The sequence below is a fragment of the Coccinella septempunctata genome, chromosome 7 (genome assembly GCF_907165205.1).
Source record: "Coccinella septempunctata chromosome 7, icCocSept1.1, whole genome shotgun sequence".
NCBI lineage: Eukaryota > Metazoa > Arthropoda > Insecta > Coleoptera > Coccinellidae > Coccinella > Coccinella septempunctata.
The window spans coordinates 12,407,736-12,431,080 of record NC_058195.1 but is presented as its reverse complement, the minus strand read 5'-3'; the positions used below and the strand labels follow the sequence as shown (position 1 = coordinate 12,431,080).

The window sequence follows — 23,345 nt, the reverse complement described above, 5'->3', positions numbered from 1 at the left end:
AGAGTTAGGTTAGCTAACTAACTCTATAATCTTTGGATTAAACTAATAAAACACTTTTTGACCTCGTCAGAGCAATACAACTCTCATCTCGATGGGAAGCGTTTAGTTTTGTCGGCCTTTATTAAATGCCAGTAGCCGCTTTTAAGTTAAACTAAACCAACGCCATCTGGCTGGAGTCGAATCTAACTGAACCTCTCCCAATGGTCTCCGAATAAATTTATCTGCAGTATCCACTCTTTTCAAGAGCATTTCGAGGACAGCATTTTTTTTTTAAGAGAGTTGCCCTCTAATGCTGCGTCCAGACCAGACGAACCCAAATTCTATCGAACTTATCAATTAGTAGCACAGATTACAGAGTAGATTAGTAGAGATACTTTCAACGCCAGGAAATGATATCCAGTAGAGAAAACATTCTCCTCCACACCAAAAATCATCCCTTCAATGCAAAAACAACAGAAATGAAGTAAGCTTTAAATAAAGTACATACTATTATTCCCTATGAAATTGAGATGATAACTCTTCCTTCTTGAATTCATTTCACATTGGCGATTTTAGGTGAAATTTTGAAAAGTTCTACCTTCTGTCATTAAAAAACCCACTTTTTCAAAATACTTTTTTACTACTTCTAATTAGAGCTTTCATTTGTTACCTCTTAATGCATGTGAAACATACAAATCAAAGGGTAGGGTTCAGAAAATGATGAAAATTCTTGTTTAATTGAATTTATTGCTAAATTTGCTTAGCTCTGACATCTATTATTACCTATACTTTTTATTTTTCAGGAAAATATGGACTGAATAAAAAAATTTCCATAAAAAAATAGCCTAACATCATTCAACAATGAAGTTTGAAAACATTCTCCTTATATCCAATTTCTTACTTCTAATCTAAGCTTCAGAATCTTCATTCACCTCTCTTTCCTGTTTTAAGCCTTCTTTTTATGCATCACTAGTACAAATTTCTTCATCACAGTAATTTTTATTATATACACTATTTTCTATATTTTTTGTATTTGTCAGATGTAGATTTTTCACTGCTTCTTGAGCTCTCTTTTCTTTTCTTATACTGAGGTGTAAGTGACCTACTATTCCTTGATCTACTTCTTCTATTTTTTGTTTTTTTAATTCTAGGCGTTTGAGATCTACTTCTACTTCTCAATCTGCTTTCTTCAGCTGTTCTCTTGTGAGATTTAGATGCGGACATATATTTAGAACTCCCTGACCTCTTATGTTTTTCATCACCTCTATCATGCGATCTTTCCTTGTTTATATTTTTTTTGTAATTTTTTTTTGTTTCAGGTGAGGAAGATCTACTTGTTCTACTCCTTGATCTACCCTTTCTGTTTTTTCTGCTTTCACCATGTTCAGACGAATCTGATGTACTACTTTCACTGGTTGAAGATGATACACTGCTGTCAGTACTACTTGGCCTGCTTTTCCTATGTTTTGTTTTCTTATATGAGGGAGACCTACTTTTTCTACTTCTGGATTTAATTTTAACCTCATTATAGCCTTTCTTGTGGTCAGATGATGAAGGTCTAGTTCTTTTTTCTGTTTTATTGTTTTCAGGTGTTCGAGACCTACCCCTTTTGGTATTCCTCTCGTATCTCTTATCTGATAAAAGGGATCGACCTTTTTCATTGTTATTATGTTTTGGTGATGATGACCTACCATTTGAGCTCCTTGATCTACTTCTTCTGCTCTTTTTTTTGCTGAATTTGGGTGTTAGCGATCTACTTCTACTCTTTCGCATTCTTCTATGTCCTCTAGTGGGACTTCTATTTTTTTGATGATATTTCCCACCATTATCATATTCAGGTCTTGATAATCTTTTTCTTCCAGATTTACTATATTTTTCCGATTGGTTATCATCGTTGTAGCTCGTTTCTTTCAAATCATGTTTTTTTTTTGAACCATTTTCCGTGAAATGTTTGACACCTCTGCCCTTACCCATCCATTTCACTTTTGAGACTGACTGACTGAAGTCAACATGGATTCTTCTGTCGTCTATGAGAACATTATCCATTTTAAAATATGCCTCTTCACAGGATTTCTTATCCTCAAACTCAATAAAAGCATACTGAAGTGAATCACCAGTCTTATGATCTCTAATAACTTCGCAAGATTTTATTTTTCCGAATCGGCTGAATATGATTTCAAGGTCATCATCTGAAGTGACTGGATTAAGCTTGCAAACAAAGAGCACGTTTTCAGGGGGTGCCATATCCGCATCTGGAAGGTCTCCAACCATTTCTAGGATTGTAGCTCTGGCCTTTGCTTCTCTTTCAGCTATCATTTCATTTATTTCTTCTGCTGATTTGCCAGCAATTTCATCGATTTCCTCATCTGCAGCAATGCGACCTGAAATGGAATATAACTATTGAGTTGGGTCTCGAAAAACATAGCTTATTATTCAACCTTCCGTTCTCAATGATATTCTCTGATTTAATTTGTACCATTTTATTCAAGTTATTACTGATTACTGATTGCTGGGTGTGTTGGACGGATAAACCCAAACCTGCCACTGCGACCAAGCGGTCTATTGTAGCACGAGTTATTAACAATATGTTGAAAAAGTATTCATAGAAACAAATTTACCTCCTTGTAATCTCTCAGCTGACGGTGATGGTGATCTAGAAGGAATGACCATTTTTTCCAAATCAGGAAGTGGATCGTCCAAGATTACTGTGTGAGTAATACGGATATCCTGATATGGCCGATCATCTGAATCACAGATGGCCTCATTTATTAATTCCAACACATCTAACCCTTCTGCCACTTCCCCAAAAACACAATGCTTTTCATCTAAATATGTTAGGTCATCAGCCAAGGTGAAGAAGAATTGGGAACCAATCATATTTTCTTCATTACCCACAAAAGAAATCAACCCTCTGATCGTGTGCTTGATACGTGGTTTAGTTTCAGCAACAAAAAATCTTTTCAGGGGTCCATCTAGCACACCAAATATGGATTCTCCTCCACTTCGACTACCCGTAGGGTCTCCAGTTTGAGCAATAAACCTTCTGGTGACGGTATGGAATAAATTATAATTGTAATACTTGATTTTACAAAGTTTTAAGAAATTCAAGCAAGCTCTGGGGCGTTCTTTGATGAATAAATCCACTGTTATATCACCAAGTGTTGTTTCGACAACAACAGACATAATGAACTAATGTTTATTTTCTTAACTAAGCACAAAAAACAAAGGGTTCAAGACAGGTTTGTGGGGGCCACAGGGTCGGCAGCAGTTAATAAAAGCATCAAATTGTTTTGTTTTCCCTCTTTGACATTCTTTGAAAGTGAGGTTAACAGGGACAACTTATCACAGAGAGAGTCACCATAGGTTACTGTTCTTCTTCTTCTAAAAACGTAACGGATACCAGTTACGTGGATTTCCCACTTCCATAGTTTTTAATGAAGACTTAAATTTCAGAAAATGAATGATTACTATGTTATTCAAAAAAATGAGGAAAGAACGGACCAGAGACAACCACAACCGGTCTCCTGCACTTGCACGGATTGAATCAAGAGTTTATGCGGCGCTCTGTTCAAATTTAATTGAAGATGCCTATAACTCCGAAACCGTCGGCCAGATTTTGCGTACTTTAACAAGTACGCGACCTCAATGAAAATTTCAAATTCTACCTAGCTTTTTCTATTCGGAAATTAGAATGTTGAGGACCAGCTGGACAGAATTGATTTTTAACATTTGATACTACTCTTGTGGCTCAAAATTTGAAAATAACCGATATAAAGCAAAATAATAATGAACTTGTTCCTAGGAATCTTATCAATGGGACAGAAAACTGGTAATTTAGCTTCAAACGCTTATTGGTCTTTAGATACATACCTAAATCAATATTCGAAATTTCATAGCCTACTTGACCAATAATTTTCTTGCTTCATTACCAATTCCTGACTAAATGTGTTTATTTTCTTTTTTTAATATCTAATTTTTTATTGTATACTAACAAATAGTGCTCCATTCGCATTTCTTTCGAGTATCATTATCGACATAAATAAGTAAGCCGAACTCGTGAAATATTCACATAAACATCTCTATTGAATATTTATAGTTTGGGCTTGAACTGTAACCTCAAGATATGAGGTTGTACATTAGGTTCATTTTTATCAATCGAATTCTTACTTATTCTTTATCATGAATGAACAACAGTGTTCGTAATCCAGTTGTGACATATGAATCTGGTTGTTTTCTGAAAATTGAATGAGGTGAGATTTACAAGTACTTATCGAATTATTGATCTTAGGATTTTACGATTTTCTGACCGTACGTATATGAAACTACAGAGTGAGTAAAAATTCATACCTTGCTCACATACTATTGGAAAAAATGCTCGAATAGGTCAATTTTAATTTCAAATTATGCAACCCTAAGTTTTTGTGCCAGAAATGAATATTTCTTCTGATGCTTGAGATGATTTAGTCATTGATGGTTTCTTCATAAACCGTGTTAACTTATAGGGGTTAAGAAATGTTAAATTAATTGAATTCAAATTTGTATGTATTTTGAAGTCAATGACATACATTTCAGTAATTATGTATAAACAGTGTATATGTATCTTTAAAATCTAGCTTGATGTTCGATTTATTTTAATCAAGGTTTTTTTTTCAGATCGACATGCAAATTTCTACAATTTTTCAAGTTAGCGTCTTATTATTGTTTTATTTTTTGACAGCAGGTAAGAAAGCTTACAAAAATAACCCTTGAGTTAATGTTATATCCATTTTCATACAGCCTGACTATGGCAAAAATTTCCGAAATCCATTGCTGATTAAAAATTTTGCCATAGAAAAATGATTCATTAATTATGTAGTTGCTTGCACAGTTTACAGAAGCTGTATACCAAATTTAAGGAGAATATAAATATATGTAGGTACTCCAGAATTACGCAGCCATGATAAAAATATACTATTTTTTGTATAACCATTAAAACTAGGAATTTGTTGAAGAAAATTTTGAATTTTTTCATTTAGCACATTTCTGTGAAATTGCTTTTGCTACTTTGAAGCTGTAATAATCTGTAATGAATTATTTGTTTCACGCTATCCAAAATTTCATTACAAAAACTAGTCCATCTTAACTCATGCAGTTGTTAGATAGTTATGTTATGACTTATGATGAGACAGATAAAACACCCACACAAATTTCCGATGTTTGCAGGATGTAAATGAATAGTTACGAAAAAATGTAAAGGGGATTCCTTGACAATTGTGTGGGTCTATCAGCTATCTTATAATGTTTCTGAGCAGCCCCTGCTTAGATATACAGTCTCCTGAGATATTGCCCTTCCCACCTGAATAGCAGTTTTTATTTTTTTTTCTCAGAAACCAGAGAACTGAGAGATATGACAGATATTTTATGAGACCGAGAAATAATAAAAAAAAATTTGGTGGTGTTTCTCTGCAATTGCAAAGGGTAGAAATAAAAAAAGCCACACCTGAAATTTGTCAGTTTATATCGTTGAAAAATTAGTTTTTGAGCACTTCATTCATTCAGAACAAATATGGTCTCTTGTATTTTCTTGTAAAAAAACAGTTTTTGAGTATATTAGTTTTAAAAAGTGTCAATTCCTATGTCAAAATCAGAAAAACATTTTTATTATTCACATTTGTTTCAGTATACGCACTGAAATGTTTCCAATGCAACTCTTTCGACAATCCAGAATGCCTGACGCTAAAAAATAACGACACGGATTCAGAACATTACAAGGAATGTCCAAAACTCGAGGGAAATGTGACATTCTGCCGAAAATTATATCAACAACGTGAGCAACCGATAAGTTAACATTGTGCCCCCTTAATAATTTAATTTTTTGGGATTCCTAGTTGAGAATGACGAGAAAACCGAGCGAGTTAGAAGGAGTTGCGGATGGATCCTTCACAAGGAGCCCAAGGATCATTGTTGGAGGGCAGACACTGATTTCAAGAAGGAAAGGAACTGCCAATGTTTTGGAGACGCTTGCAACACCTCATATCGTACAGAATATAGTTTTAGTGCATGTTTGGTTGCTGTAGTTGCTTTCCTTCTGTATATATGAATGGATTGAAAATTATTAATACAATTATTGAAATCATTTTTTGATATGCTATAAGGAAGACATTACAACAATTTAATTTTTTTTAATGTGTTGGATATGGTGTTTACTCTATTCCATGCCTAATGGAAAGTTGACATAATTTTTCCCGAATAAAAACTTATAATTTTTTAGTTTTAGTATGTTTAGTGAATTCTGTTCTACTTCTATTCTGTTTATAATTTTATTGTATATTAATCTTTCGAGTAGTACTGTGGGCAGCAAACTGATTGGTCTCTAAAAAATAATAATGAAATAAGTAACTGACCCTCGCGTCATTAGGAATCTGATATCATAACAGAGGCGGATTTTTGCAATGAGTAGAGAATAAACTTCCAACCATTTAGACCTTATATACAACATTATAACTTTTGAAAGACGATAGAGGGTTTCGCTTCAAAACGGGTAAAAAGATCCCAACTCTGTTGAATTATATTACTGTTTTATATCAACATGCATCCATAAAAATGCTATATATTTATGTGCGTTCAATCTCCTATTCAGTGTGGACGAGGGCTTAGGAAAGTAACTATTTCGATATCCATAGTATGCACCGTTAGATACCGTAGATTCGGGTGACTTGGGACGTTTGTTGAATTCATCTTGTCATATTTTCAAAACGGTGACCTATTTTTGTCTGAAAAAGGGGTTCGAATATGCTTAATGACTCAGACTATTGATTTGGATATATACCATGCTTCAGCATTCGGATATAAATTTTGAAAAAAATAAAATATACTTGTCCCAAGTCACCCACCGATTTGGTAGGCTTGGGATACAAGTTACAATCTATTGATTTCTCAACTCTCAAATGAAATAGGTGACTTCGGACGGTGTATAGTTTTAAGAAATTAGAATTTGTGATTATATAGTTGAAATTCGGTGAGGAAATCAATTGATAAACCCCTATTACAGCGAAAGTAAATATATATTGCAACTCAAATGTGAAAAAACTGAGCAAAACAAGGGAACTTTGATTTGTTTCATTCTATGGTGATTTCTTAGTGGAAATAACGTAAACAATAATATCCTGCGAAAAATCGGCATATTTCTTGCTGCAATGCGCCGCTAGTATCAATTCGGCATTGTCCCAAGTCACCCTATGAAACAACAAAATAAATGAAACAGATCCGTGTTGCCGTTTGATTTGTAAACAACCTTGTTTCATAACATATCTAATAACCCAATATCCCACGTATCCAGACAAAAAAAATTCCACAAGCACAAAGTGAAACACATATACAGGACACTAGAAAAGTATAAGGGCCATAAAAAAACGCGCTTTTACTCTCCTGAATTCGTTAAATTTTTCCTGTCAATTCAAACGTTCTGGTCACGACAAACTCAACAGGAATTAATTGTTGAACTAACCGAAAAGACGCTATACAATCTATTAAGTTTGTCCTTTCACTCATAAATGGTAAGAAACAAAGAAATCTGCAAGGGGGGTAATTGTCCCAAGTTACAAGACTGTCCCAAGTCACCCGAACCTACAGGTAGTACTGTGAGCAGCAAACTCATTGGTCTATAAAAAATAATAATGATATAACTGACCCTAACATCATTAGAAATCGAATATTATAAGAGGTGAATTTTTCAAATGTGTAGAGAATAAAATTTTGAAAGACAACAGACGGTAAAATGATCCCAACTCAGTTGAATGATGTTACTGTTTTACATCAACATCCAAAAAAAGTGCTATGTGCCTTCGATCTTCTTTTCAGTGTGGACGAGGGCTTAGGAAAGTAACTATTTCGATATCCATAGTATGCACCGGTAAGTTCATCTTTATCAAGATTTATTTTACCCACATCCCAAGATACTGGATAATTAATTTAACATGATAAAGGAATAACGTTACGTGACCGATTGTAATATTCAGAATGCAGAGTTTCTGGAATGAAGAGAGTAAGCAGGGTAAACAGTTTATGTATGGCATTAAAACTGTTATTTAGTTGTGACTTCCTGATATAATTCGCTCCTTGTCCTTGTTTAATGGTTCCTTTTTCAACTTGGATGCGACAATCAAGCCTTGATTGATGTGTTTGCATACTTCAACATGCAAGGGTGCTTCTGTGGAGAGTTTAAGATTAACAAATTTCATACTATACTTCCAGAATTAAAATTAATTTGTAGAATAGATTTACCTCGAAAGCAGTGCATACTAAGGAAGGAATTTTGTTTTCAAAATACCGAAAATGTCCCCAGACACCCCAGACCCCAGAAAAAATTAAGTGCGTTTTGCTAACCCCTCCCCCAGTAACACTTCGATTTGACCTGGGTCAATCTCTCCATCATAAACTCTTTTAGAGCTCAAAAATCTGATAAGTGCACAAATTTCCACTTACTGTTCCCAGCCATGATCCATGCATTGCCACCCAGTATTTAGGTATAACCTAATTGGATCGAGTTATTGAAAAAAATCAGTTTCAGAAAAATAACTGTGTTCACTTGTATTTGGAGTACAGAGCCTTCACAGATGAAGCATCATAATGTTTTGTCCTATTGCGACGTATAATATACCTCTGATTTTTTTAATTCAATTGTGGGTCACACTGTAGAGTAGCTCCAGTCTATAAAACCTCGCCTTAAGCGCTAAATCCCTAGTTATAGCGCTATCAATTTCTAAAATTTCATTTTCCATTTGAGTGAACATTCCCTTATACAGGGACGCCACTGTGCCGGGTAGAAAGAAATGTCAATGTAGGAAACCCAATGAAGCTATTCCCAACAAGATATGCGTTTAGTAAAATTGATTGCCTTCAAGTAATCAGATATAGGGTTTCTCCCACGTTGTGTGGGCGAAAACGACAGTACTTTGAAAGCAAGCAAAGATTTGTATTCATGTGAAAACGGCGAGATATAAACTAGCGCATGAAAGAATGTTTACAATCTAACTTTGGTTGAAAAATGTATGAGCAAATTGCGATCTTCAAGTACAGTTGTCGCTTTCAATGAGTTTGAAGAAAAAATGGCAAAATCAAAGCAGCTGCCACACAATTCCTATCCTATACTTCTTGTGAGTAATTTCGAGCTGTTTGGGCTGTAGCTCCATCCTGGTGTATCCAGATATCACCCAGATCGTGTTCTTCAGAAATTTTGTTCGATTCAAACTGTAGGAAATGTGGGAATGTTTCCAACATCGAAATGCTGAGAAGTTACTGACATTTTCCTGCTCGAAAAAGAAGGGGTCTATCACTCATAGTTGGGGAGCCCATGATGCTAAATCGGGATTTACTCGAGCGTCGTGGAGACCTAGTGGATTTTCAAGATGAGATGGTAGAAAGAAAAAAAGGTTCTATGATGTATGCATTTTAAGCGGTGGGGAAAGCGTCTGCAGGTTTTCAAAGATGTGAAAAAAATCGTCAGGTGTACATACTCGAGCGTGTCAGATGATAGCCCTATGTGTCTCTGATAATAAATTCATGTTAATCTGACAGTGTGTGTGTCAGATTTTCAGAGGCTATGTTAATTTGACCTAAAAGATGCTACTTTTCAAAAGACAGACGATTCGGACGTGACTGAAGGTCACAGCGGTCCTTTGAAAATGCAGAAAAATAATCGATTTTCAAACAGATGGTTAATTTCGGTGTTGTAGACGTATTGTCCTATTGATCTGACACAAATCAGGAAGGGTCTCTCAATCTGACAGTATGAAGATGATAATAAAGCATTTTTTTTGATATCTCCCTTTCTGTATCTCTAATCGTTTTTGTATTCATTATAAAAGTGGTAGATGATAAAATTCTATACAGCTTTTGTCTAAAGGAATTTTTTAGACTCTAAACCGTTTTTAAGCTAGATGCGAAAGAGCAAGGTTAATGTAGAATACCAGTGTAATGTACATTCATCGGATTATTTCTGAAAAACGTTCGAACGTAGAAAAAATTGCTTCGAACGAAATTTGTAGAAAATGTCATGCTCTACAACTTTTATAATGAATGCGAAAACAATTTGAAGACCAGGAGAGGAGATAATTCAAAAAAACTGATTTCTGTGACCTTTATATGGCCAATTTTTATTGTTTCGGTTGGCTGAAAGTGTCAGATTTTTTTTTCTGTTACCGGTAGATTTGGGGTGAATTAGGACACTCCTGTAACTTGGGACAATTACCCCCCTTGCAAGTTTCTTTGTTTCTTACCATTTATGAGTGACGGGACAAAGATTGTGTAGCGTCTTCTCGGTTAGTTTAACAATTAATTCCTGTTGAGTTTGCCGTGACCAGAGCTTTTGGATTGACAGGAAAAATTAACCAGTTCAGGAGAGTAAAAATGATTTTTTCATGGCCCTTATACTTTCTAGTGTCTTGTACATGTTTTTCACTTTGTGCATGTGAAATTTTTTCTTCTGTATACGTGGGTTATTGGGATATTAGATATGTCATGAAACAAGGTTGTTTACAAATCAAACGGCAACACGGATCTCATTAATTTATTTTGTTGTTTCATACGGTGACTTGGGACAATGCCGAATAGATACAAGCGGCGCATTGGCAGCAGGAAATATGCCGATATTTCGCAGGATATTAAAATTTACGTTATTTCCACGAAGAAATCATAAAAAAAATGAAAGAAATCAAAGTTCCCTTGTTTTGTTCAGTTTTTTCACATTTGAGTTGCAATATATTTACTTTCGCTGTAATAGCAAAGAGTAATAGCCCCAGGTAGAAATTTTAGTCTTCAAGACGTCTTTGGTTGGTCATGTTCGGACGTATGGTGACCAACTTGGTGACGTCAGTGAAACCTTATGGTGACGTTAATATGTCACAGCCTGAAGACGTCTTACGGTGACGTCTTGAAGACGAATTTGGAAGACGATTATTCGGTACTTTTACGTCTTGCGTACGTCTTTCTTACGTACTGAGGACGTCAGTATTTCTCAGAAAATTTTAGAATTTCATGGATAAAAATGAAACATAAACCAACATGTTTTTTTTTTCTTCCCCCTGGCCTTGTGTTCGAGCATATCAGCATACATTATTTGAAATCCTAGGTACAATACACCCACAAACATCCTATGATATCGGCGGGATTCGAACCCGCTACCTCCGGCATCCTAGCCGAGTGCGCTGCCATTACGGCCGTCGAGGCTGTGTAAGATGTTGGTATTATTGGTATTGAGTATCATGAAAAAGTCTGTCAGAAAAAGTTATTTTCAAGACTATGTACTAACGGAAATGAAGCAAAAGATCAATTGTCAATGCGTTAATACATGCATTTACATAGGATAAATGGAACAGGATAGCTAGTCATATTTTTTTCAGGCTTTTGACTGCAAATAATTTCATCTTCCTTGAATCTAAAGGATATGAATATAGCGATTTATAATTTAACGGACGTTATCCGTTTATGTTTCATATCTACATATCTATATTCAAACTGTCCGATATATATCGAACCTTAAAAAAATTATAAGTCTAAAGTCTCAGAGTGGTCTGAGAATAACGTTATTCAGACGTCTTTTGTGTGACGTCTTACTAGCCCACTTGAATTGACGTCTCGGAGACGTTATTTTACGACGTCTTACTAGCGTACATGAATTGACGTCTCAGATACGTTATTGTACGTCCGAGTGACGTCGAAGACCAATAAAGACCTAATGAAGACGTCTTCGAGACAACACCGTTCTACCTAGGAGGGGTTTATCATTTAATTGCCTTACCGAATTCCAACTATGTAACCTAAAATAAAATAAAATTCTAATTTTTCAAAACTATACACCGTCCCAAGTCACCTATTTCATTTGAGAGTTAGGAAATCAATAGATTTTAGCATCTGTCCCAAGCCTCCCAAATCGGTATGGGTGTCTTGGGACAAGTATATTTTATTTTTTTCAAAATTTATATCCGAATTCTGAAGCATGGTACCTATATATCCTAATCAATAGTCTGAGTGATTGAGCATATTCGAACCTCTTTTTCAGATAAAAATAGGTTACCGTTTTGAAAATATGACAAGTTGAATTCAACAATCGTCCCAAGTCCCCTGAATCTACGTTATTCTTGAATCATTTAGCTTCAAAATAAAACATCCACTAAGCTCGAGAATGTACACGTGACCTTTCTTGTTCCGCAAGTTTTGAAAGAGATTTCTCAAGGGAAAATCGACTATCTTATAAGAAAGTATGCCCTCGTGTTGCTTAGTCTATAAGACATAGGGGAGCTCCAACACTTTATTATAATGCTGGGTGTTTTATTTTCTATGTCACTTAGTTAACTGACTTACTCGCTGTGACTATCAATGGGCGATTATGTATTATGTTATTGTGGATAAGTTAGATCCTCATACTTTTTTTAACCTTCTTTGCGGAAAGTAGAAAATCGAATATTTCGATGATTTTCGAAATTTCGCCATGAAAAATGCAGTATTCTTGATGTTTACAAAGCGACAAGTATAGAGAATGTAACCAAAATACTTCATGAAAAGTTCACGCTGCATCTTCGTTTATATCACGTCCGTTGCGAGCAACCCTTAAAAATCACCCCCCAGCAGCTTGTCGACGACCCTGTTCTCTTTCTGTAAATAGGTGACGCCGAAATGTCGGGTAGTTCACTGTTGAGATCCACAATGATTCCGCGAAGTCAGTTTCGCGCACATTGTTTACTTGTAGGGGTCCCTAGTCTTAGATCTTGTAGTTTAAGTAATTAGATTTTGATATGGTTAAAATAGTTGAATTGGTATTTCGCGTGTGGATGATCAGTTTTTTTGCAGGTGAGTAAATGAATTGAACAGATTAATCCAACCGTAGTTATAATATATTTGTGTGAAATTCGAAAAATGCGTCGTTAACTTAATGCGCTTAAATATGCACAAGAGGCAATAAAAATATTGGTACTTTTCGGATATCCCCAGAATATTATTTGATATATTGAATATTGATTATTTGTTCCAAAAAGTTGTAGTAAATGAGGCCGATTTATTATAGTATATTATTATGTACGTAGAAATGGTACGCCCTATACTACGCTACTACGCATATTTTTTTTATGATAAAAATATAAATATTAAGTACAAACCATATTCCACATTTATTAATTAGAAAATTTGTTTGGAAGTTTAGCAGTATTCAATAATAATAATAATATAATAGTTATGATAAATAATAAATTATACTTACATTATACAGGGTGTTCCTGAATTGGAGGTACAAATGAACTGGGGAAATTCCTCAAGTAATCTTAAGAAAAAAGTTCTATACACATGGGATCGCAAACGTTTCGTTTTCGAGATACAGGGTGTTAAAGTTTGCCATAAATATTACAATTGGGAGTTCACATCATGTGACATGCAATTTTGATAGCAAATCTACAGGGTGATATTTTTCATGAAACACAGTCCCCTGTTTTCATTCAGTTTTTTTTTGGTGAGCCACTCTGTTAATTTGAAAAAATTTAAAAAGAAGCCTCGTTGTTATATTAAACTTTATGGTCACTTGCAATTTTGTCGTATCTGCTACCGATTTCGAGAAAAAAATTTTGAACCATTCTCTCGAAATCCTATGAAAAATCCAAATTGTCGTAAAAATTCAGTTAGTAGGCTGTGGTGAATAAATTCATTCTTAGTTTCGACTTCGCACATCAAATTAAACTAGCTATTCCTAATAATGAATGTGTTTTCATAACTTGTTTCAATACCACTTCAGAAATTCAAACTTCAACACCCTGTATCTCGAAAACGAAACGTTTGCGATCCCATGTTTGTGGAACTTTTTTTCTTAAAATTACCCAAGGAATCTGACTTGTTTGTTTGTTCTCTCAATACAAGAAATAGCCTGTATATTATATTGTACCTTACATGATTAATTTTTTTCACTTATCTGCCTTAATTTTTGCAATATACCAATTTTGTTGTTATGCAAAATAATAACGCGCATTCATATATAAGATATGCCTTCAATCTTCAATATATATAGTAAATTTTTACCTACAGGGTGTCCCAAAACTCGTGAATCAAACGTCACAGCACACGATACAGTAGACCAAATACTATCGAATGATATATGATACCAAAAGTACTTCAGCGAAAGTGTAGCGTTTTTTTAATTAGAATTTTATGAAAAAACCTAATATTGCCGTCTCGTGGTTTAAAAACTCATTTTGTGAAAATCGTATAATCTATTTCAAGTTACATGAAGGCAATTGTAACCTATACAGATACACCTATCAAGACCTGCGGATCAATTCTTTACCAATCCTTTTTCAGATTTTACCATGGCTATCGAATGTTACACATGCTCTACAATTAAGGACCACAAAGCATGTGAGCAGCCAGAAAAATACAATATCCCAAGGAAACTCTGCAACAAATCATCTCTGAACGATACACTCAACTTAGCTAAGGAAATAGATCCTGATTTCAGAGAAATATTCGAGGTAGAACTAAGCGCACTTGATCCTATGGAGCCCACGACTTGTTTGAAACAAATAACTTTAGGTATGTTTTTGTCGCAAAACCAGAATTAGGTATAACATGGTATGATTGAAAAAAATAACAGGTTACTGAAGTAAGTAATCGTTTCATGAAAGCTGGCTTCTTGGGAAGCTTTGTTTTTCATTTTTAACTTTTCGGAAAAGCTCTGACGATGGACAACGAAAAAATCTTCTGATTCTGACGCCCCTAGCTTATACAGGGTTCTGCAATAGTGCGTTAGGCTTCCATAGCTGCCAAACCAGACGTTTTAGAAATTTAGTTGAAAAGCATTCCCTTTGTACTTTCAATTCTGCATCTCAGGAAATTATTTTCTAATACACAGGGTGTTCCCAATTAAAATTATTCAACAAATGAGTGATTTTTTAAATGAAACACCTCTTATATTTTTGCATATTTTCAATGCTCTTCAATACCTCTACCATGATGCAAAATATTAGGGATATTTTTCCAACGGTACGGATCTTATTCAGAAAAAACTGCAAAATTTCGACGAAACAGTAGTTCGGTAAAAGCCTTTTACCGATTTCCAGAAGCGATAGAAACATGAATTTGATCAGGATTTCCTTTAACTTAAGATTTTGCCTAGTCATCGTTTCTAAATGATCAACCTCTCTTATACAGGGTGTCCGTTATGAATGTCCAATTATGAAGAATTTCAAATTGTATTTTCTCGATTTTTTCAAACGTAACACCATGTATTTTTTTCCATGATGATATACACAGTTTGAAACCTTACATTCTTTAAGAAGTAACCTTAGGATTATTTTTACTCCTGTGTCCATCAGACACGAAAAATGAAATTTCAACCAGAAATTTCAGGAATAATGAACTAACTAACGGAAATTTAAAATGTGTCACATAATGAAACCAAACTGAATGACCAATTTTTGAAAAACTTTTGAACCTATCCAAAATCATAATCTTTGAAGTTCAACATGAAAATGATAATGTTTCTCCGAATAAGTAACACATACATAGGTATTATTGGTAACGTGTGTATTCTAACGATTACAGAGTTTTATCGGCATCCAAAAAAATTTTTATTCATGAAATGGATTAACACAATTTTTTTTGTCTTTTTCAATGCCCGTTTGTTTTTATATCCAATATTTAAATAAAATTTTCTGTTCTGATTTTATTTTCCGCGCCTGCTGGACGCAGGAGTGAAAAAAGCCCTTTGGTTACTTCTGAAAAAATGTAAGGTTTTAAACTGTGTACAACATCATGGAAAAAAATAGATTTGAAAAAATCGAGAAAAAACAATTTGAAATTCTTCATATTTGGACATTGATAACAGACATCCTGTATAAAAGAGGTTGATCATTTAGGAACGACGACCAGGCAAATTCTTAAGTTAAGAGAAATCCTGATCAAATTCATGTTTCTATCGCTTCTGGAAATCATTAAAGGGCTTTTACTGAACTACTGTTTCGTCGAAATTTTGCAGTATTTTCTGAATAAGATCCGTACCGTTGGAAAAATATCCCTAATATTTTGCATCATGGTAGAAATATTGAAGAGCATTGAAAATAAGCAAAAATATAAGGGGTGTTCCATTTAAAAAATCACTCATTTGTTGAATAATTTTATTTGGGAACACCACGTATATTAGAAAATAATTTCCTGAGAATCAGAACTGAAAGTACAAAGGGAATGCTTTTCAACTGAATTCTTAAAACTTCTGGTTTGGTAGCTATGGAAGCCTAACGCACTATTGCAGTACCCTGTATATAGTGTCAGGTATTGGTGAACCGATGGAACAAGCTGTATATTGAATGATCCCATTGGAAACGTTGGGATAATACTTAAGTACTCAATTAATTTTTCTCTAACCCAGTCTCAGTGATCTGCAGAGACGTTTTCTTATCATTCGGTGCAATTTATCAGTTCAGAATTTCGTTGGAATATCTTTTATATTTTCTTATCTGATAAGTTTCCCATGGAAGTAAAAAAATGAGGCTATTGATTATGACGCTAACGTGTGTCATCCCCTCATTTATAGAAATTTATCTCGATAATTAAGTTATTTCAAAATTTCAAATACACAGAACGCAGCACTTACGATGATAGATATAGTTAACGAAAAACTGTTTCGTTTATTTCTTAAGCTATTCACTTCATTATAATTGAAACACTGAGTTTTTGAGTTGATCGTGAAAAACCATTCAAAAAACGTGGTTTTCCCAGTAAAAAGTTTTCAGGTCACAGGTGCTGTTACATAAAAAGGCAAACGTTAAGGTGACCACACACAAATTCTTGCTGGATCTGGATCATCACTATTTTGTCATAATTCAGTCAGCATTATTTTTGTGGGGTGGGTATAGCCTGTATTTAAATCCCATGGGTTATGTTTGAACGATACTGGAAGAAAATACTTCGTTCATCAGAAAAACCGCTCGAACAACCCATTGTTCTATTTCAGTGACTAAAATGAAGGTTAATTGAAAGATTAATGGAATTTCCGATACCTTATCGATGGATGATATTAATAAAGCCAAAGGCTACTACATACAAGCGTTTCCCAGGATCGATAAACGAGAAAGATCTATTTTTCCGCAACATTTTCACCACTTTTTATTGGCAGCAAGCCAGAGTTGTATTCGGAAGATCGAATGCTCATTACAGCGAGAGGAAATCTACGAGGAAGAACCAATTAGTTGATAAATGGAGTAAATGTTACGATAGGAGGGAACAATGCATAATAATGCTCTGGATTGGCCCACCAAAGAGATATTTGTTTATTTTCTTGTTGGGAAGATCAAGAAATTTGTGATTGGTGGGAGTAAATGAATAAAGGTTAATAGAATCAAGATTTGATATTTCAAACAAATATACAGGGTGATTCAACGAAATTTAACAACTCGATTTCCCTCCGTATTCGAGGGGAAACAACTTTTCCACTGTTTTCACTTTTTTTCCGCTTCAAAATATCCATCGATAATGAAATAATAGCGAAAATAGTGAAACAAGCAATATGGAATTCATCTCGAGAATATTGTTCGTCTCCGACAAATTTCAAAGTTATTTAGTAGTTGTGTTGTTCATTTTTTGTCCAAAAAAGTAGACGGACCATGTTTTTGATTTATCCTAGACTATCTTGGGTTTTTAAGAACGTTACAATTGTCAAAGAGATTGAAAATTTTTAGCAGAATTAAAATGGTGTATTCCATAGAAGAAGGGGTGGAAATGATAAAATTATATTTCAGAAATAACGACTCTGCTCGAACAACAGCAGTTTTATTTATTGAAGGACATTCTGGAAAAATGTATCCTGTATACAGGGCTGATTCCTAATTGTATGTCAATATTTATGGGGGTGATTTTGGGGCCAATTTTAAGAAGAAAACTTTATATGAACATATGTCCTAAACGTCTTACCTTATGAGATACAAGGTGGTATTATTTGGACAGTCAGTGGCACGCTACTGACTGTATTCAATTATGAGCAAATTTCATCTCTTGAATTTTTTTAGTCCGACTCACGGGTTTCATCTAAAAAATGAAATCTACTTATGTCTCTGCACGGTGATATTGTCATATGTAGGTATGTATAAGGATATTTTTATGATCATGCGGAGAAACGGTTTTTATTTTTTAAGCGGAAACCGTGAATCGGATTGAAAAAAAGTCGAGTGATCAACTTAGTTAAGAAAGGATTGGGAATTTCCAAAATAATTTTTATTTCAGGAAAAATCTGTGGTATACCATCAATGTCTGCCAAAATAGGTAGGTCAAATTACGTACGAACGCCACTGGTTGAAATTAAGGAAAAAGTGATACATTAAAAAATGCCTCTTGATTCATAGTATACATGTATGACAAATTTCATTGAAATATTTGAAGTGGTATTGTAGATATTGATAATAAATGATTAATGTATGTATGATGTATCTCAAAAGGTGAGACGTTTAGGACATATGTCCATATAAAGTTTTTTTCTTAAAATGGGCCCAAAAATCACCCCCATAAATATTGACACTCAATTAGAAAACACCCTGTATGCTGACGTTGTGCAACTGGCTGCCAAATTTGACGCTACTGGTTCAGTCAGAAACAAGAATAAGGTGCATGAAAGAGACGAAGCGAGGGACGCGGTTGTCTTGGGTCATGTAGCAATGGATCTAACCTTCAGTACTAGGATTTCCTAGTGTTCGATGTATCTGGTGTTTGGTGTTTCACGCACAACAATCATGAGAATCCTTAAACAACGGGGATGTAAAGAGCGGAAAAGTTGTTCCCCCTCGAATCAGAAATATTCCACATTTTCCTTTTAAAGCCGGAAAATCGAGGTTTTGAGTTTTCATTCGACCACAGGGTATAAAGAATAGACCCCATCTACATAGTTTTTTTTGTTTGTTTTGGATTGTTTGGAGCTAAGAGAGAATAATTTGGTAAGATTGCTATACAGGGTGGGCAAAATTCGTTGTCTACTGAGAGGATCTCGAGAACTATAGCAGCTAGAAGAAAACGGATGACACATTTCCGAGCTCATTTTCGGAGAAACAAAGAATGGTGAAAACCGCAGCCACCTACGATGCTCCGTTTTTGAGTTTGACAATTTCGTAAAGTTCTATTACTTTTTTGTCTTTGAAGTCACAAATCTGAAACTTGAACCTTCTACAGGCACTTTTTTACGTAGAATCCACTGATGAGCTCAAAATATTTTTCCAATTTTAATCATTAGGTGAACTATCATTTTTAAATGAAAACTTTTATTGAATTTGTTATTTTTGAATTGGAAAAAAATCTTTTGTCGGTAGATTCTACGTATGAAGGTGCCTAAGAAGGTTCAAGTTTCAGATCTGTAACTTCAAAGACAAAAAAGTTATGAGAACTGTTCGGAATCATCAAAATCCCAATTTTTGTTTATAACTCGAAATCTAAAAATGATAGGCCGATTCAGTTTTCAGATTTGGATTAGTCATGAAAAAAGAATATGTCATCCGTTTTTTTTGTAGCTGCTATAGTTCGAAATCTATTTCTGAGATTGGAATTATGCAATGAAAATACCGTGCTGTAATTTCCAGAAATGTACCTATGAATTTAAGTTTCCCAATTGAATTAGAAGAGTGAATCGCCAAAAAAAATGCTAATAGCATATTTTGCAGTGAATCTATCAAAGGTTGAATTTTATTGAAAACGCATCTTTTGAATTGTATAAAATCTTTGATATTACATTCATTTTTCCTTCGTTCCAGTGGGTGAAAAGCATGTTATCCTGAGGGGATGCCAACTTCTCGCCTATTCTGGAAACCTAAACGTCTGTTATAAAGTGAAGAAACACCAGAGCAACAATTTGAGGACCACTTTCTGCGAGCTTTGTAACACCAAAGACGGCTGCAATTCTTCCAAAAACCTCCACTTGAGCTATGGACTGTTAGTACTCACTCTCCTGACTTGCCTGACAAATTTCATCAATACATAAAATGAAAATGGAAACAGTAGTGTTTAAAACTGCGCTGTAATTTAAGTTTGAGATTGACGATTGTTTTGTAATGAAACTGATCTGAGACAGGCTGACTGTGTGCATTGCACATCCGAAAAAAAGGGTGGATGAAAGACTACCCTATACCTAAGTTTGGGGCACTCGTAAGCTTTGTAGTTTAGAGTTACTGCAATGAAGAAATATCACTTAAGCAATACTGTGAGAGTTGGTCAATTCATATTCACATAAGTAGGAGAAAATATGAATTCTGAAATAATTTTGTGAAAATTTCTCATTGTTTTTCCATACACAAGTAAGTTTATCGAAAACATTATGAAATCTCGGTCGTTTGTTTTGTGCCAAAAAGAGCTAGTAGAATTTTTTTGAATTCCTACTTGTTGGAAAGTTTCAGCTGAATATCGTTCAGTAGATGAGAACCAACAACAACCAACAATTATTTTTATCTCGTAATCATGACTTTTGTCGTCTTTTGAGTCAACTGATAGTTCAGAATCATATGACTGATGCAAATTTATATATTTGAGAGATGCCGAGTTTTCCTAGTTTTTTTGTTCCGTTTCTCAATCCCAACCAGAGAGAGTGAAACACTGTCATTTGTAAGATTTTGTTAGATTATCAAGTCTTCAAAATTGACCATCCCGATCAGGCTATATGGTGTGGGTTCACGCAAAGCTCTTAAGAATTATAAGACCTAAGAAATTGACCGTCAAATGGGCAGTTGGCAAACCCGTGTAAGCCATCTGATTGGTCCCTTTCTTAGGTCTTAGTAACGCTGTTTTTAACAATTAGAGACTATACCTATATATAATATATATAATAGGCTTGACAAACATCGTGCTTGCTTTCGTATTTTTTCAAGGTTTTCGATATTTTTATGTTGGAAGTAATAAAATATTTAAAACTATTCCACTAGTTTTTCTCCTTCATTGTGGCGTACAAATAAGTGATAAAAAATCACGAACAAAGGGAGTAGGTAGGTTAAATATTGAGATGGGTATATAGGGTGAGTCTTGGAGTCGAACTAATATTTTAACAGAATACTCTTGAGGTCAAAAGGAATACTTTTTTCTATACCATTTTTTTATTCGGCCCTTATTATAAAAATATATATAGGTAGCCATTTTAAGTTTTCATAATGAGATGTGCCACCCCTGGAAAAACAAAAATATCCTCAGAATAATTAGCAGAATACACATCTGTGGAACTTTTAAACAGAGTTGTATTCAGCCAAAATACGCAATTCTTCAAATTCCAAAATTTGATGTTCAAAAGATTTTTGAACATCAAATTACTTGAAAACGGCACATTACACGAGAAAATATGAAGAATACTTTTATTTTACAAAACGTTCAAATATTCATTAGATATCGTCCAACTTAGTTTCAAGAGTTGGGTTCTTTGAATTTTTGGTATTCTTATGGCACGTAATGGTCATAATGAGAAAACAGGAAGACGTGAGTGATATCTTGTGTTCGAATAAGATTCATCAGATGAATATAAAACTATATTCCGAAATTCATTTCATTCGATTTTTCATGGTTTTTCAACATCCTGTATATTTCAAACCGAGCCGATTCGGTAAAAATGATAAAGGAAAAAAGTGTTTCTTTTGACCTCAAGAATCTACTGTTCAAATATTTGTAAGAGTCAAAGACTTACCCTGTATATACAGGATGTCCCACGGTAGGTGGCCTTTTAGCCGTTATAGATAACGTGATAATTTCACGAAATTAACCCTCTAATACCCAAGTCCGCCTTGAGACTGGTTGCATATAAGTGGATACAAAATTATTCTGCCCATGTCCGTCTTCAGTATAGGTTCATTTTGTGAGAACAGGTGTTAATGTAAATCAGTTAACTATTTGCGAAAAAAAGATGTAGATTACATAAGCTAATTTGAAACTATACGGAAATAATTATAAAAAAGGAAAAAAAACTTGGGCATTAGAGGGTTAACTAATTTTATGCAACAGAAGTCCATAACCTGAAAACCCTCATATTCATAGAAATTTGACTCAATTTCCGAAACCATGAGGTTTTCATAGAGGAACATGAATTCTTATATCCTTTAGATGAATATTTTGATTTTCTCTGAAAATATCAGACAAAAGTAGGGTGTTTCATTTGAAAAATTCAACTTTTTGTCATGTTTTTTTCTACATGAAACTTATTCTCAAGATCTCATTGACCTATATATTTAAAATTTCTGCTCCCAAAATATGAAATGTCTCTTCTATATACCAATTTTTTTACCATGTTTTTGGCTATTTTTTGTGAAAGATCCGTTCTCCGTAAACGTCATATAGACCATCCTGTATATTCTTTTGATAAAGAGCATTACAATTTTCAACCTAAGCGTAATAATGAGGTACCACATAATTTGAGCTATGATACAAGAGCTTATGGAAAAATCCCAGTAAAAAAAATTTCACCCGGTGAGTGTAGGTAATTAATTGTAAGAAATGAAACTGTTTACAAAATAAGCTGAAATATTTGATATTGGGGGGCATCTCACACTGCAAAATGTGCAAAAATTGAGATGTATATAAAAGTTTAAAGCCCTTGCAATGAATAGTTACCAATACCAATGAGTGGTGCGAAATATTGGAGTCTGATGATTGCTTCTATCAATGGTTAAGTCTGGACGTCTATTTCAGATAAAGTCGATGCTATCTCATCTATACCGATCATGTATTTATCACTACCTCGATTAGAAGGTAAATATAAATAAAATACAAGGATATTTTAGGTGCACAATGGAACAATATTCTGGTTTGCGAGCTGATAAATTAATTCACAAGTGTTTTTTGCAATCAGTATGACTCATAGTTGATAGTTGCTCATGTCATCTTACAATTTGACCCAGAAGGAATCAATTTCATTTCACAATGTCCTCTGATATTTTCCTCCCAGAAGAATAAAGAAGAACAGCCACATCTACAAGCTAAAACTTAATGTCTAATACGATAACTAAAAAAATCAAAACAAAAGACTTCTCTTTTTTATGCTGTCAAAGTTATCTATAGCGATATACCTGTACCTCAAAGCAAGCTCTCAATTTCAGTTGAAGCACACTGAAGAATGTAGAGGAATTATTTAAAACAAACGGAATCTTCTTTATTAGAAAAACATTATTCTCTGATATTCTTTCCCATAGATATATTCAATCCTTTTTGTTTGAATATCAGCCCAATAACTCGCTGAACATATACACTGCGCAAAAAAATTAACGCACATTGTGGAAATCTCAAATTTATTCTACAACTGAAGGTGTTCTCAATGATAATAATTATTTTTATCAGAATTATGTATGCTTATGTTATCCACTTTCAACGGTTTTCTTTAATACAGATGTTCTTTCCCAGCAGGAATAAAA

The 23,345-nt window shown here is 34.3% G+C and overlaps 3 protein-coding genes across 3 annotated transcripts; 2 read left to right on the top strand and 1 right to left on the bottom strand.

The window, feature by feature from the left end:
- Window positions 1-706: 706 nt before the first annotated feature.
- On the bottom strand, window positions 707-3,339 carry LOC123317160 (peptidyl-prolyl cis-trans isomerase sig-7). The gene is made up of 2 exons (XM_044903547.1): window positions 2,598-3,339; window positions 707-2,360 (listed from the first exon to the last, which is right to left on the bottom strand). The coding sequence occupies exons 1-2, from the start codon at window positions 3,160-3,162 to the stop codon at window positions 991-993; spliced, it is 1,935 nt and encodes a 644-aa protein (XP_044759482.1). The 5' UTR covers window positions 3,163-3,339; the 3' UTR covers window positions 707-990.
- A 926-nt stretch (window positions 3,340-4,265) lies between these two features.
- LOC123317161 lies at window positions 4,266-6,228 on the top strand. The gene is made up of 4 exons (XM_044903548.1): window positions 4,266-4,287; window positions 4,633-4,699; window positions 5,639-5,785; window positions 5,847-6,228. The coding sequence occupies exons 2-4, from the start codon at window positions 4,639-4,641 to the stop codon at window positions 6,056-6,058; spliced, it is 420 nt and encodes a 139-aa protein (XP_044759483.1). The 5' UTR covers window positions 4,266-4,287; window positions 4,633-4,638; the 3' UTR covers window positions 6,059-6,228.
- Window positions 6,229-12,647: 6,419 nt separating this feature from the next.
- Window positions 12,648-20,839, top strand: LOC123317051. Its single transcript, XM_044903408.1, has 3 exons — window positions 12,648-12,804; window positions 14,296-14,526; window positions 19,722-20,839. The coding sequence occupies exons 1-3, from the start codon at window positions 12,750-12,752 to the stop codon at window positions 19,946-19,948; spliced, it is 513 nt and encodes a 170-aa protein (XP_044759343.1). The 5' UTR covers window positions 12,648-12,749; the 3' UTR covers window positions 19,949-20,839.
- Window positions 20,840-23,345: the final 2,506 nt, after the last annotated feature.

Bases quoted from the DNA above. Each gene is read 5' to 3' on its own strand.
- LOC123317160 (XM_044903547.1), bottom strand. From the start codon at position 3,162: ATGTCTGTTGTTGTCGAAACAACACTTGGTGATATAACAGTGGATTTA. The intron at 2,361-2,597 runs GTAAATTTGTTT...ATTCCATTTCAG, and splicing joins AGCTGAGAGATTACAAGGAG to GTCGCATTGCTGCAGATGAG.
- LOC123317161 (XM_044903548.1), top strand. From the start codon at position 4,639: ATGCAAATTTCTACAATTTTTCAAGTTAGCGTCTTATTATTGTTTTAT. The intron at 4,700-5,638 runs GTAAGAAAGCTT...CATTTGTTTCAG, and splicing joins GTTTTATTTTTTGACAGCAG to TATACGCACTGAAATGTTTC. The intron at 5,786-5,846 runs GTGAGCAACCGA...TGGGATTCCTAG, and splicing joins CCGAAAATTATATCAACAAC to TTGAGAATGACGAGAAAACC.
- LOC123317051 (XM_044903408.1), top strand. From the start codon at position 12,750: ATGGTTAAAATAGTTGAATTGGTATTTCGCGTGTGGATGATCAGTTTT. The intron at 12,805-14,295 runs GTGAGTAAATGA...ATCCTTTTTCAG, and splicing joins GATGATCAGTTTTTTTGCAG to ATTTTACCATGGCTATCGAA. The intron at 14,527-19,721 runs GTATGTTTTTGT...CCTTCGTTCCAG, and splicing joins TTTGAAACAAATAACTTTAG to TGGGTGAAAAGCATGTTATC.